The sequence below is a fragment of the Sinocyclocheilus anshuiensis genome, unplaced genomic scaffold (assembly GCF_001515605.1).
Source record: "Sinocyclocheilus anshuiensis isolate Anshui unplaced genomic scaffold, SAMN03320099.WGS_v1.1 scaffold431, whole genome shotgun sequence".
NCBI lineage: Eukaryota > Metazoa > Chordata > Actinopteri > Cypriniformes > Cyprinidae > Sinocyclocheilus > Sinocyclocheilus anshuiensis.
Genome location: NW_015551065.1, coordinates 1,619,795 through 1,633,798, shown reverse-complemented (window position 1 = coordinate 1,633,798; position 14,004 = coordinate 1,619,795). Strand labels below are relative to the sequence as shown.

General features: G+C 35.3%; 1 protein-coding gene across 1 annotated transcript in view; it reads right to left on the bottom strand.

Annotated features, from left to right (window-relative positions):
• LOC107662081 (U3 small nucleolar RNA-associated protein 14 homolog A-like) overlaps positions 1 to 13,567 on the bottom strand; it is an 18,226-nt gene extending 4,659 nt beyond the window's left edge. Inside the window, 13 exon segments of the mRNA XM_016451963.1 lie at positions 1,797 to 1,981; positions 2,604 to 3,034; positions 3,719 to 4,049; positions 4,168 to 4,245; positions 4,357 to 4,480; positions 4,585 to 4,679; positions 7,264 to 7,383; positions 8,467 to 8,622; positions 9,316 to 9,464; positions 9,544 to 9,608; positions 10,341 to 10,411; positions 13,000 to 13,096; positions 13,330 to 13,567. Of these exon segments, the coding sequence (XP_016307449.1) occupies positions 1,797 to 1,981; positions 2,604 to 3,034; positions 3,719 to 4,049; positions 4,168 to 4,245; positions 4,357 to 4,480; positions 4,585 to 4,679; positions 7,264 to 7,383; positions 8,467 to 8,622; positions 9,316 to 9,464; positions 9,544 to 9,608; positions 10,341 to 10,411; positions 13,000 to 13,096; positions 13,330 to 13,364 (1,937 nt within the window). The 5' untranslated portion in view covers positions 13,365 to 13,567.
• Between the last annotated feature and the right edge of the window lie 437 nt (positions 13,568 to 14,004).

Here is a 14,004-nt window from a genome sequence, read left to right as displayed (position 1 = left end):
ATTTTTTTTTTTTGAGCAGCAAATCAGAATATTAGAATGATTTCTGAAGGATCATGTGACTGGGGTAATGATGCTAAAAATTCAGCTTTGAAATCGCAGGAATAAATTACATTTGAAAATATATTCAAACAGAAAACAATAATTTTAAATATTACAAATATTTCACAATATTACTGCTTTTTCTGTATTTTGGATCAAATAAATAAAGCCAACTTATAGCGGAACTCTCTACCAAGTGAGAGGGTTCTCTGTATAGTTTACAGTATTAGAAGAAAGAAAAATAGACATGGATCTGAAGTATTTTCAAAAGAATTGATATCAAATCAAGACTATATCTGCTCCAAGTGAAAGAAAACATTTTGGGCCAGATTCACTAAATAAGGTAAATTCAATTCAAGTTTATTTGTATAGCGCTTTTCAAGATACAAATCGTTGCAAAGCAGCTTTACAGAAAATTAAGTTTCTACAATATATTTAGTAGTAGCTTATCAGTGGTGACTGTCAGTTCATGTACATAAGGCAGAAATATACTGAAAAATCAATTAAAGACATAATCAAACAGATGATGAACACTATTAACAGCAATTCCCAAAAATTAAATCCCATAGAAGTGAGGAAGGTAGCATTGTCAAAATCACCAGTACTTTGGAACTTAAACTCAACTTGGGTATCCAGTATCGTATACTTTTGGTGGCATCAGTAGATGATGGTAGTGGAAAGTTCTGCATGTTATCTACTGGCATTGCACAATTAAAGAACATAATCACAGCCAGATAATTTCCTTAAGGACCAACGCAACCTTCCAAAAGCAGTGCCAATTAGCATCTATCACAGCTATGTCAAGCACAAATTGGGTTAAGACATACTTTTTTGGCCTTTAAATAATGGCGCAAATACCAGTAAACTGACTACCGCAAACCTTAGTAAATAGCTAACACTGCATGATTTAAATACTCTCCTCCAAAATATTTTACATCTCAAAGGGAAACTCCTACAAACGAATAAGCAATTGCTAATTTTTCCTAACAGTACTATTTTAAAGGGGTATGTGGTGGCGCAAGCTGTTACTGTTATGGCGCTTTTCCACTGCGTGGTACGACCCGGCTCGGCACGGTTTGCGTTTCCACTGCAGTTTAGTATCACTTTAGAGTGGGCGGGATTATTCACATGTCGTTAGTTGCGCCACCTCTACTGCCGCGACTTCTGAAAATTTTTTTCATTCCGCGTCGCTCCATCAAGCTCTCGCTGGATCCGCTCCTCTGCTATCAACGAGAGGAACGTCTGTACTTCCTCAACAGACAACGAAACAGCCACTTTTTCAGCCACTCTTTCACACGCAAGTTCAGTGACGCAGGTAGTGACGATTCTCTCCGGCCAATCCTTTATCAGCAGAGTTTACACGTCACATTTTGGTAACAGTACGGTTCACTTGGAACCTCAACCGAGGTGGTACTAAAAAAGTACCAGGTTCCGTCCCCAGTCGAAAACCCCCCAAAAGTGAACCGTACCGAGCCGTACCATGCAGTGGAAAAGTGCCATTAGTAAATCTGGCCCAAGTCTTTGTTCAAGAGTCTTCATCTCAAGTAAGTACCACTTTAAACATTTCTCTGAAGTGCTACTCATTTTCTTTGACATTTTAATTTAAAATGACTAAATATAACTTTAAGCTAGTGAAGGAGAAAGAAAAAATATTTAAAATGAACTGTAATTTAAATAATTAAATGGTTAAAACAACAACAGGAAAAAGACAGGAGATGTTTTGAAAGTTAAAGATAAAAATAATTTAATACTATTACCTTTTGCGTTTCCAGCGGGAGGGTTTGAGACCAACACCTCCCCATTCTCCCCAGCCTGGCAGTGTCAGGTCCACCACTTTGGGCTTCCCAGCAGCTTCCTGTTTCCTTTTGTCCTTTATGAAATCAGAAATTACATCATCCCCAGCAAAGGCCTCCTTGATGATGGAGATCTGTTCACCATGATCCTAAGAAAAAAGGGAAAACATTTTAAATACAGGAAAACGCAGCACACAATGTTACTTCTCACAAATCACTCATAACTAAATGTTAAAGTTAACTTAGACCGACCTTAGCGAGGGTTAAATCTGATTCTGTTCAGTGTTCACAATCTTATAGGTCCAATTTCACAACCCATGTTGTCCAATTTGTTTGTTTTTTTTTGTCCACGAGAACACACTATATACATCTATATCTGACAGTCTTGCTTTCATTTCTGTAAAATTAACATGGGCTGCATCCGAAATCTCAAACTCTTCATATAACAGTAGATGAAAAAAAGCATCCGAATGACTTTATACCTCTGGCAACATTCTTAATGCCCATCCACTTTACTATCCTATGAGGCCACAGGAGAGGATTTGTGAATGGCAGTGAAGCAACACAACTAATGCTGGAAGGTCATATGACAATAACAAGGCGAATGTAATAAGTCTGGATTACATTCATTCAGTCATACTATAATATAAAACATGAAATAATTACTCATTCAAAAGAAGTACATACTTAGAGTATGCAATTTTAGATGCAGCCATGGCGCTTACCCTGACTAAGGTCTATTGTATATACTTCATTTAAAATTCAACTCACTTCCTCTTCAACCACTGTTGGCAAAAAGGGAACTTTGACGACTTTGGCATCTTTGGTGAGTACTTTTTTGAGGTCGATTTCACTTTTCTTTTTGTTAGGTGGCTCAGAAGTGGCCTCCCCAACAGCTGTCTGTGGCAGTCACGGAGCCACAATGGGTTGGGGGTCGACATCCTCGTCCAAAATCTCCAGGTCCTCTATATTCCTGACTCGAATCTGTCCTTCATTCAAAAGTCCCTCTTCATCTTCTCGTTCGGGTGTGTTCAACCCTTGTGGTGTCTGATTTGTACCCTCAAGTGTCTTCTCATTCCTCATAAGCCTGAAAAGGGTGTTAAACTCAGAAACGTCCTCCTCTTCTTCATCCTCCTCCTCCTCCTCCTCCTCTTTGTCAGATACCTCAACCACATCTTCTTCAACTACCTCGCTTTCAGGTTCTGTTAAAGGAATAGTTAGTTTGGATGAAAATCACCACATACACTTTATTATGATGTTTAAGTCCAGTAAATTACCTGAAATGTTAAGCGGTAAAATATCTTGTTTGTATTATGTTCCTAAATAAAATAAAATAATAGATTACTTTTAGTATACAATGGTACGGTGTTTCTGTCATAAATCCTTCAAGTTAAACTGAACTTTTATTTTTGGAGTTTCAGTGTGCATTTGATGGTAGTTTTTCTCAAATTAAACGGTGTAAAGCTGGTGAAGTGACTCTCCAAGCAGCTCCGGAGATGAAGCTCATGTGCTCATGGCCTCATTTATTGAGACCGCAGATGCTGAAAACACTGCGAGTGTCACATGTGTGAGTTCGTGTGTAATAGACGAAACCACACCACTCATTCACACAGAGAACATGCAGACTTATTAGCGACATGCATTGACTGACTGTTGTCACGTCTATTTCTGTTGTGTGATAGACTGATTAATCCATATCAAGTAAAAATGTCCAGAGCTTATCATTAGATAGAAATTTTATCGCAATCTCGATATATCATTTATCACCCAGCCCTAGTTTGTACATTATAGAAAACCCTTCCTTTTGTGTTCCATGGCGAAAAGTAAATCACCTAATCACCATTCTAACTTTTGTGCAAGTATTTTCTTTAAACCTGCTCTCTTACTCTGTTCTTCTGTAGGAATCAAGTCCTCTTCATCAGCTTGCCTCAGCTTCCTCTTCCTCTCAAATTCTCCAATTAGTTCCTCCTCCTCATTCTCCTGTTCTGCTGTTTGAGGTTCATCAGTTGTGACACAGCTGACCTCAGGTTCTTCATGTGTAAGTTGGACTCTCATCCAGGGATTGACAGGGTCAATGATTGGCTCAGGGTCGTTCACAAAGTCAGGTACCGTCTCCAGTCCTTCCTCATTACTTTCATGTTCGTCATCAGAAGGCACCACAATCTTCTGGGTAAGATCTTTATTCATCTGCAACTGCTCCTGCATTGCTTTGCGTGCCTGAAGAGCATGGGAGATATCCAAATGTCAATATTGTGTTACAGTAATTGATGACAAAGTGTCAGTGTCATTCTGCTTTAAAGAACATTAGGATGGAAAAAAAATCAACCACTCTCACCGAATCATCATATTTTGCCATTATGGCTTTTGATTTTGCCCACTTGCCACTGTTCTGATGCTTCAGAGACATTCTCTCCTGTAGTGAAAACAAAGAAAAATATATTTAAGCCCAAATAATTCTCAATTATTCATAATCTTTGTTTCCATTGTATGTCTTTCAGTATTTGCTCCCTCAATGCATCAGTACCTCCATCCTGGACAGTTCCATCTTTTTTAGCTCTTCCAGAGCTCCTTCAGGATTCGTCTTTACCATTTCCTCAAACTGCTTCAGAAACTCTTTACGCTTGCCTTTCTTCTGAATCTTGTGATACCTGAGAAAAAATATATACTGTGCAGCTGTATATTTTGTACAGTACTACTGAAAAGAAAGACTAACAGTATGTTGTTCACAGAAATGTTCAGTTGTAGAACTCACTTTTTACTCTTGATATTCTTTTCTCTTTTGGCTTTTGCCTCATAGTATGATTGAAGCGCTCTTGTCTTTTGAAGCTCAGCACGGCGAATCTTAGCCTGCCATGCAAAACAAATTGTTACAAGGTGGAATACAAAAAATATTGATTAATAATGAGTAGGACTGATGGCAAAAATAGAACAAATAACATGCTGCTTGGTGACCAATCATAAGCATTCATTTGGAACCATATATCTATATCAGTATCCATCTATCTATCTATCTATCTATCTATCCTGTATATATGCTACAGTAGAAATGTGTCAATTGCTAGATTTTGACAGAATTCAGTTCCTTAACACCTTGATTAGTTGGTTCATGTGTGTTTGATTCAGGCTGGAGCTAAACACTCCCTGATGGCAGCCCTACAGGTGCTCAAGTTGCTTGTTTAAATGCACTTTTATGTTTATGCACCCTGTGATGTTCTGCTCCCTGACTGAAAATGATACATAAAGCATTTTTAGCAACAGTAGTAGAAGTAATATGAGTAACTCATTTGGTGTCATGTGATGTTAACAGAGATCGGTAGGTCCATTAGTAAAATCTGATTAATTTAGCAATCTTTTTTGCATTATGTGCCAATAGTGACCATTCAAAAATGGGGAAAAAGCACTTTTCAAGATTTTTTTCTCCAAAGTTTGCATGCCTGTGACTAAGTATTAAATATATCTAAATGCCTTTTTAGATTTTTGCTTGTAACAAACTTTTCTTTTGGCATCTTCATCTTTTAGGCCCTATATAGTTCAAGCCCAGAGATATTGCAATTTCAGTATGGCTCCAGGAGCAATTGTTATATTGTACACATTTCAGTGGTCAAATACCAAATGTGGGTCACTTTGCATAAAGAAGAGACATCTTTTCTTTTAAAGAGGAATATCTGAGGAACAAATGTTGAAACTAGAAATCTCGTATCTCATTTCCTTCTGTCAAAACAATTGCATTGAACATACCTGTCTGAGTGCCATAAATTTATTATTTTTATATTTTGTATTTATTATTATATTTATTTATAAATATTATAAGTTTGCATGCATGTAACTCAACAAAAAATGAAGATATTTCAATATGATTTTAGATTCTAGTTCTTAATAAACTTTTCTTTTGGAAATAATCATTTTAGGGCCCTGTATGGTTTAATCCCAGAGATATCAGGATCTCAATGTGGTTCCATGTTCAAATAGTTGAATCCTACCCATTTTCAAAAGTCGAAAACACAAAATTAGATTTGGCTTATCTAGTCATGACTGTTGACACTGCAAACATGCAAATAATAACAGTAATCCAGGGTTTAGGAATGTACAGTGTGACACGCCAGATTATGAACAACCAGGATTAATCATTAAATCTGGGTAAAGTATGAACAGTGTTAAAGGGATAGTTCACCCAAAAATGAAAATTCTGTCATTAATTACTCACCCTCATGTCGTTCCAAACCCGTAAGACCTTCGTTCATCTTCAGAACACAAATTAAGATATTTTTGATGAAATGTGAGAGCTCTCAGACCCTGCATAGACAGCAACGCAACTGTAATGTTCCCAGGTCCAGAGACGTAGTAAGGACATCGGTAAAAGAGTCCATGTGACATCAGTGGCTCAACTTCAATTTTGCAAAACTACGAGAATACTTTGTATGCAAAGAAAACAAAAAAAGTGGGGAAAGCAACCTCTTTTCCCTACAAGGTGTGGAATTTGTTTCAAACATGTTACAGACATGTTATATCTAAAGTCTTGGTAGCTTCAGAAGTTGTTAAAATGAACAGAATCCCTTCTTCCAAATATCCCTGAAACTGATTGAAATATAGAATCTTATAAATAGAATACATAAAGCAAGTTAATGTGCCTCAACTTGACCATTTTTAGCACTCAGACAGATATGTACCACTCCCATGTAACTGTTTTGATAGAGAATCTTTAATTTCAATAACATTTATTCTTCAGAGATTAAATAAAAATTTAATCTAATAATTTTTAATTAAGTTAAAAATGTAAATAAAATAAGTATTATATACAAAGTGACCAACATTTAGTTTTCGACCACTGAAAAGGGTAACATTTAATAATCTGAAATTCCAATATCTCTGGAACTGAACCATATAGAGCCTTAAAAATGAAGATGCCAAAAGGAAAGTTTGTTAAAACCCCAAATCTAAAATTGCTTTTTCTCCATTTTTGAATGTTCATCATTGGTATATAACGCAAAAAAAATTTCTTGAAAAAAAAAGACAACAAATTTTACTAATAGACCTACTAATCTCTGTGTAAAAATAACAATGAGGCCGCCATCTTTCTGAAGTCATTTTTACCCCCCTGTAATTTGGCTCCGAATCTCAGGTGAAAATTGTCACTTTGACCCCCCTCTACAAAATAGTGAATTGCTCAGTAAATATATATCTGTAACACTGAATATTTTGTCTTTAATTGAGCCGTTGACCTCTGGTTGACACGGAATGACCCAGGTGTTTTCTATACTGCTCCAACATTACAGCAGAATCCTTATCGCATTATACATTTCAACCGTTTCACTGTATACACCTTGTCATAATGCCAGGCCTAGGCCTACCTATACTAGAAGCAGTAATAACTTGATTTGAATGGCTATAAAACATCTATGGCAATAGAACAGAAGCTTTATCAAAGTCATACCTCCTCCAAGCTCATGGCTTTAAGTGATGCCTCCTCTACAGGAGTCAAAACAGGGTCATTGACTGGATGGCTGTTGCTGTGCAAGAGTCTGAAAATCTCTTGTTCAAGAGGAGTTTGAGCCTGTCAAAGAATTTGCGCATGGAGTTAGTATTAAAATAAAAGCAAGTGCTTCTACCAAACATGTGTTTTAGTTACAATTGGTCAGCATGCAAAGAAACAATTACATTAAAGTAACATTTCCAACTCAAGATCAGAAACAGTCATTTTGTGTATGTGTGTGTGCTTGCATACATGTTGTGAGGACAAAATTGTGTAGAATTCCAGTAAATAGTAATTCTCTCATTACTGAGCCTTTGTACAATTAGAGGAAAAGAAACCACAAAGAAAGGTAACAATGATTTAGACAAAACTACAATACAAAAAAAACGAAACAAAATATGAGCACACTCACTGTAACATCAGTGTTAGCAATTAGACTGCTTGAAGGCAAAGCGAATTAGTGAATTGTAATACTGTACACTCAATTCAATTCAATTCAAAGTTAAGACAATTTTACAAAGAACAATGTAGTAAAAACACACCAATGAACAAGCAAATGTGAAAGAATTATGCTCCTCCTCATAAACCTGCATATAAAACTGAAACAGGAATAAATTTCATATAGCCTAAATAATATTTTGGTAAAATTCGTCATTTACAAATACTTTTTACATGTCAACCATAGTTGTGTTTAAAAAAAGCGGTTTAATGATGTAAAAATGAACTGAAGATGGCTATAGATAATTTTAGAGGGGTTTCTAAAATGGTTATGATGAATATTAAGGATAAAATATATATTGAAGAGAGTGAATGACCTAACTTATCTTTGTGTAACTATCTAATTCTATAAACTATATGCAAAACCTGCAATCCCGCAACAAAATTCAGGCCCTAGAGAGTAAATAAATCGTAGATACTAGTAATGATTTCTGACTAGCGTTTTGAGGCAAGATTGAATTAGATTGAATGTCTTTTTTTGAAAGTGTGTGTGCTGTTCCTATTTGCAACATATAGCTTCTTACAGGCAAAAAGTGAGGTAAAGGGGCTTTGGTAAAGGAATAGTGCACCCCTAATAGCAATGTATGCATTTAAACCAAACCGAACCATGACAGATTTGAGCCATTCCAAAAAAATAAAATATAAATAAATAATAAAAATCCACACCTTCCATCCAGCCACAACCTGCTCCACCTGTTTAGGTCCTAAGGACTCCTGGTTCAGAGGAAACACTATTTGTTCAGCCTTCTGGTTCTGCACTATGATGTTCTGCCAGCAAGACACCTCTTTAGTGGTCTTCTCATACGCTATGCCTCTCTGAATCTGTGGACATAATAGAGAGAAAAACTTCATCAAAATAAAGACGCCAAGAATACCACGGCTGAATTTAGAATAGTGGGTCCAGATTTAATAGTTGTTGTTTTTTTTTAACAACTACACGTTTGTGCCCGTATGTTGAGAAGTAAGCCTATGGCAAAACTTCTATGACAAATTTATGTAAAAGGTTGAAATCACAAAGCCTACACTACTTGTACATTTTAGCAACAGACTTGAAATTTGTTTGCTTTTTAACACCATGCCAGGATCTATAGCTATAATCATTCATGAGTAATCAGGTTAAAATAAAGTAAAACCAGTAAAATGTTTAAGATCCATATTTAGTAAAAACTAAACTGAATATTGTCTGACTCTGCAAAAATCCTCATATGTGTCAGCAGAAAAAAACCTTTTTAGAAGACAAAAAAAAAAAAAATCACATTAAAATTGTGCGAGCAACATAACTTGGCACAAGAGTAAATTATTTTTCTCCAAGTGACTATTAAAATGAAATGTCACTGATCCCATTCTGATTGCTACCTGCTTCAGACATGAAATTTATGTTTATATGGACTGCATTTTTTAAATTATATCCCTGATGCCATTAATTGCTACTAATTTAAAAGCACAGGTTTTGGAACAAGTGACAAGCCTCTCAGTTTATCATAGAGTAACTGAACTAAAAATGTATCATTTCACCTTTTCTGTTTGCTGTTTGTTGAGCGGTAACGCCAAAGTCCCTTTACTGTTTTGCAGGTTCCTCAGCTGTTTCTTGGTCTTGTTGGCGGCTCCTGAGGTCTTCTCCACAGTTCCCAGGAGGTCAGAAATGTTGACTTTCTCTCCTGTACCTTTAAACAGAATTAAGAAAACTTACTACTGATGTTCTATTTCAGTCAAAAATATAATGTGAATAAATTTAGCATTTACCCTCTGCATTGACAAAGAACTCGGAGACCTGCACACTTGCTTCAGAGCGCTCACTCTGCTTTTTCCTTGGATAAACAAGCATCAATTGGTCAAAAAGTTGTTTTGGACATTTTAGGAACTTTTTTTTCTGCCTCTGCTAAAAACAGATTTATTCCAAAAGGGCCTTTCTTTAGAGTACCAGATGTAAATATATCAAATTTTACTGTGGGTTATTTAACTTGTACCATGGTCACTTGCCTGCATGGACAACTTATAGCGGTCATTGGTGTTTGCAGTGCAAAATTTGACTGGACAAATAAAAAGCAATGGTTAATTTTCATTAGTTAATTTATCTACATGTAGTTAGATCTAAAATACTTCATATAAAATAAAATAGTATGGTAAATAAAGTTACATTTATTGGAATTTATTTAAAGGAATGAGAGAGGGATTGCGTGTGAATTTCCTGCATCTGTCTCAGGCCACTGTTGACAAGTTTCTACATTACTAAATTTGTCTTTTTGTGTGCAATCATCTCAGCGTGTGTGAATGCTTCAACAAAGAGAGCACATTAAATTAGAACAGCGCTTAAACTGACTGGACTTACCTGTGTATTCAATAGTTTGAACATACACATTCCAGCCATTTAGAATAGAGTATTTAGACACACCATGGTATAAACAGAACTAGTTTACTTTTTCCATCTTCCAAACATTCCAGTTTTCAGCCCATGCAGTCTGTCCAGAATTTGGTTTTCAATCAAACATTTTTATTTGGGTGGACCAGCACTAAAAAGATGAATCTCAAATGTCTCACACCTCTTTCTTCCACCCATAGAACTGATGGCTTCCAGTAGCTTCTTGTGTTTTCTCTCATCATCACTGCCCTCCTTTAAAAAAAAAAAGCAAGAAAATAAATATTTTAGCTTAATCTGGCACAGGTACAATGGGGTTCAAATGATTAAGACATCAGAGTCCAAGCACCAACAGCTTGTGTGAATAATATTTTTTCAAATAAGAGTTTTACTGTGAAGTCAACAGTTGTATGTCAGATGTAAAATGAAGCAACATCCTCTTGAGGACAACTTTGGTATTACAGACTAATATTATCTATTTATCTATTACTCTCAGAATTTGCTGCTAGTCCACTGATCATCAGAAATTCATGAAATCTGACATATTTCCTCACTGTCCTGTTGTCCAAGTGTACTATCTTTCATGAAGTTTGGACATAACATTCACAAAATATAGGCCTATTGGTTATATTTTTTGGTCGATAAACCAAATGATTGTTTCGCATTGAGTTAGGAAGAACAACCCAGAGGAAGAGTTTGGAAGATTGTTTTTTTTTTTTTTAAGAAAATTACAAATAGTGGAAAGAAATTAATGGATGGAAATGAAAATCAGAAACATGTTTCATAGGGCTTGACTAAAGGATTCAGAAGAATTTAAAGAATCAAAAATTGTTTTAGATTTCACTGAACACCACAAGATATTCCTTGGATTCATGCAGGATAGCATAAAGCAACAACTTTTGCAAAAACGTATGCTAGCTTGGGTGCAAACTGTCATTTAAGCAAAAGGTAGATTCTGAAAATCATGTCTTTAAACTTATGCGGATTTAAAAAAATAAATAAGCAAAAAATAAAGTAAGTGCCCTTTTACTAGAAGTCTCAGATTTTTGGACCCCACTGTATATTGCATTATGGTGTTAATGTTTATTGTTGCAGATCAGGGGTTTTCAAAACATTCCCAAACCTCCAAAACAAAAGTTGTTTGGTGAATATTTCCCATATTGGACACATCCAGCTCAATTCATAAAATAATCTACTAATCAGTTAATTTATTTCAGGGTTTCTGCAGACTTGAACAAGTTAAATTTAAGACTTTTTAAGACCTTTTTAATACCACCTTATATGAAATTTAAGACCTAAACCTGTAATTGAAATACACATTTTATTACATACATGTAATATTTAATGTGTATAAATTAAAAAGAAAACAAAATATCAATGCTGTAATAAATGGCATTTATTACTACGATATACAGTGAACTTTTCATGTCAGCAGACAATATTCCATACAAAATATCCCCACAAAATAACTGAATCACTGAGATTTTTGGTGGAGTAAACAATTTATTCTGAAGCAATATTTTCATCAGTGTTCTATCAGCTTTTACATACTTAAATCTGCATATTTACCTTTACAAAGGCCTATTTTTAACCTTTTTAGATGTATGCATCATCTTACATGTCAAATTATTACAATTTATCAATAAATTCAATATACACTATAGGGCTGCTACCAGTCAGATTAAATAATTTACACTGCAAATAACAATAATTACAACTGCAATAAATAATGTTATGAGATTCTGTAGGTGTTTTGAATGTTTGTTTTTTTTGCGTCGTGAGAATATTGAGTAAAATAGCTCACTTGTCATGGTGTTATTTAACTATATCATGTTATGAATAAACTAAACATTCAGAATTTTTACCTCAGTGTGTTTCTTCTGAGTTTGTGTGCGGTCACGCTCATTTGTTCTGAAGTCTCTCACAAAGAGTCAAACAGAGTGAGCCTCAGCGCGAGCTTGTATTCTGTATTCTGCTAACTTACTGCAATTCTCTCTGATGACGCAGTAACTTACCACGGGATGAAAAAATCTTCGGTCCGTCCAATGATTGTAAAGTCATTAGGTCTGTCAGACTGAAGATATTTTAGCGGTAATGAGACCAAAAATAATTAAGACCCATCGAATATGAATTTAAGACATTTTAAGACTTTTTAAGGCCTTATATTAGGAAAACGTTAAGACATTTTAAGACTTTTTAAGGACACCCTGTATTTGTAATAAATAAAAGAAAACATTCAAAACATCCTCGTTACACATATTACATGTACATAACCAGCTAACACTTAATCAGGTTGATTAGTTAATGTTAATTAATGCAACTGATTAACTGATATTAACTAACAATACATTTGTTACAGTATTTATTAATCTTTGTTAATGTTAATTAATAAAATTACGACTGCTCATTGTTAGTTCATGTTAGCTGCAGGTCCATTCATTAATAATAACAGATAATGTATCAGTAAATGTTGCAATTAATATGAACTGAAACTAATAAATGTTTTACAAGTATTTTTCATTGTTAGGTCATGTTAACTAATAAAGTGCACTAATGTTAACAAATGGAACCTTACTATAAAGTGTTACCCATAATATAGCAATAACAGTATATTATTAATAATTGCATGTAACTAACTCTGAACCAAACCCAAATCCTAACCGCATAAGAAGTACGTTAATTTATATTACTCAGTACTTAAATGCATAATTACACAGTAACAAGGACACCTTAACCTAGCAAAAATAAATGAATACATTTACAAATAATAAAAATAGAAAACAACACGTATCTCAAGTACGCAGGTCATAACATCCTCATCTAACTGAAAGAGAGCTGCCCACCTCATCTTCACTGGCACTGATGGCTTGTTCATTAATGGAAAGGTCATCTTCATCACCACTTTCAACAGCCATAGCTGAGGTTAGCTTTACACCTTTACTGTGGAGGAATACAAAAAAAAAAAAGAGAAATGCTAGAGATGTTGGTCATATTAAGAACGATCGTACACTAACATTTTAGACTAATGCTGGTATTAGCTTCTTAATAATCTAGAATCTCAAAAAGTAATCACATTCACATGGTTCATACTAATATGTAAGAAAAAAAAGACACATTAGAGGACTGAAAACCTTGCTATTGCGTAACAAGAGCAAAGAAGACACTGATCAAACCTTAATGTTTTCTGAAGAGAGCTTGGCTTGACCATGCTGCGCAGTTTAACCACGTGCTCTGTCGAAGTGTGAAAACGGTTGATTTTTCTCTTTTCCCTGCTTTGATTTAGAAAATCGGAGATTTGGAGTATCAATATGTCCGTCAACTTAGAAAGGCCAGCATGTTATCAAAATTGCTAAAAGACAATCGTTGAAATAATTTTTTCTCTGTACGTCTCCAACATCTGATTCTTCTCTGTGTGGCAAACCTACAACAATTGAGTGCATAGCGCCACCTCCTGTGCTGGAGCGTGCAGAAACTTCAGTCTCTTCTTCTTCTTCTTCTTCTTCTTCTTCTTCTTCTTCTTCTTCTTCTTCTTCTTTTGGTTTTATGGCGGGTTGCGAACCAACTTCATAGGTGCATACCGCCACCTACTGTCTCTCTTCTTCTTGAACCAGATGATTGAACTAGCTAAAAGTGCACAACACAACATTGTGAGAGCTTTTCTATAAATAAGCTCAGATCATGTTTGTCCCTTTTCTCAAGGGAATTGGGACATGTGTCTTTCCCCTGTGGTTGGGGACCTGCTGCAGCCGAGACCCAGCTGAGACTTAAAGGGGTCATATGATGCGATTTCAAGTTTTCGTTGCACCAAATACACAAAATAATGATCTTTAAAAAAGCATCATATGACC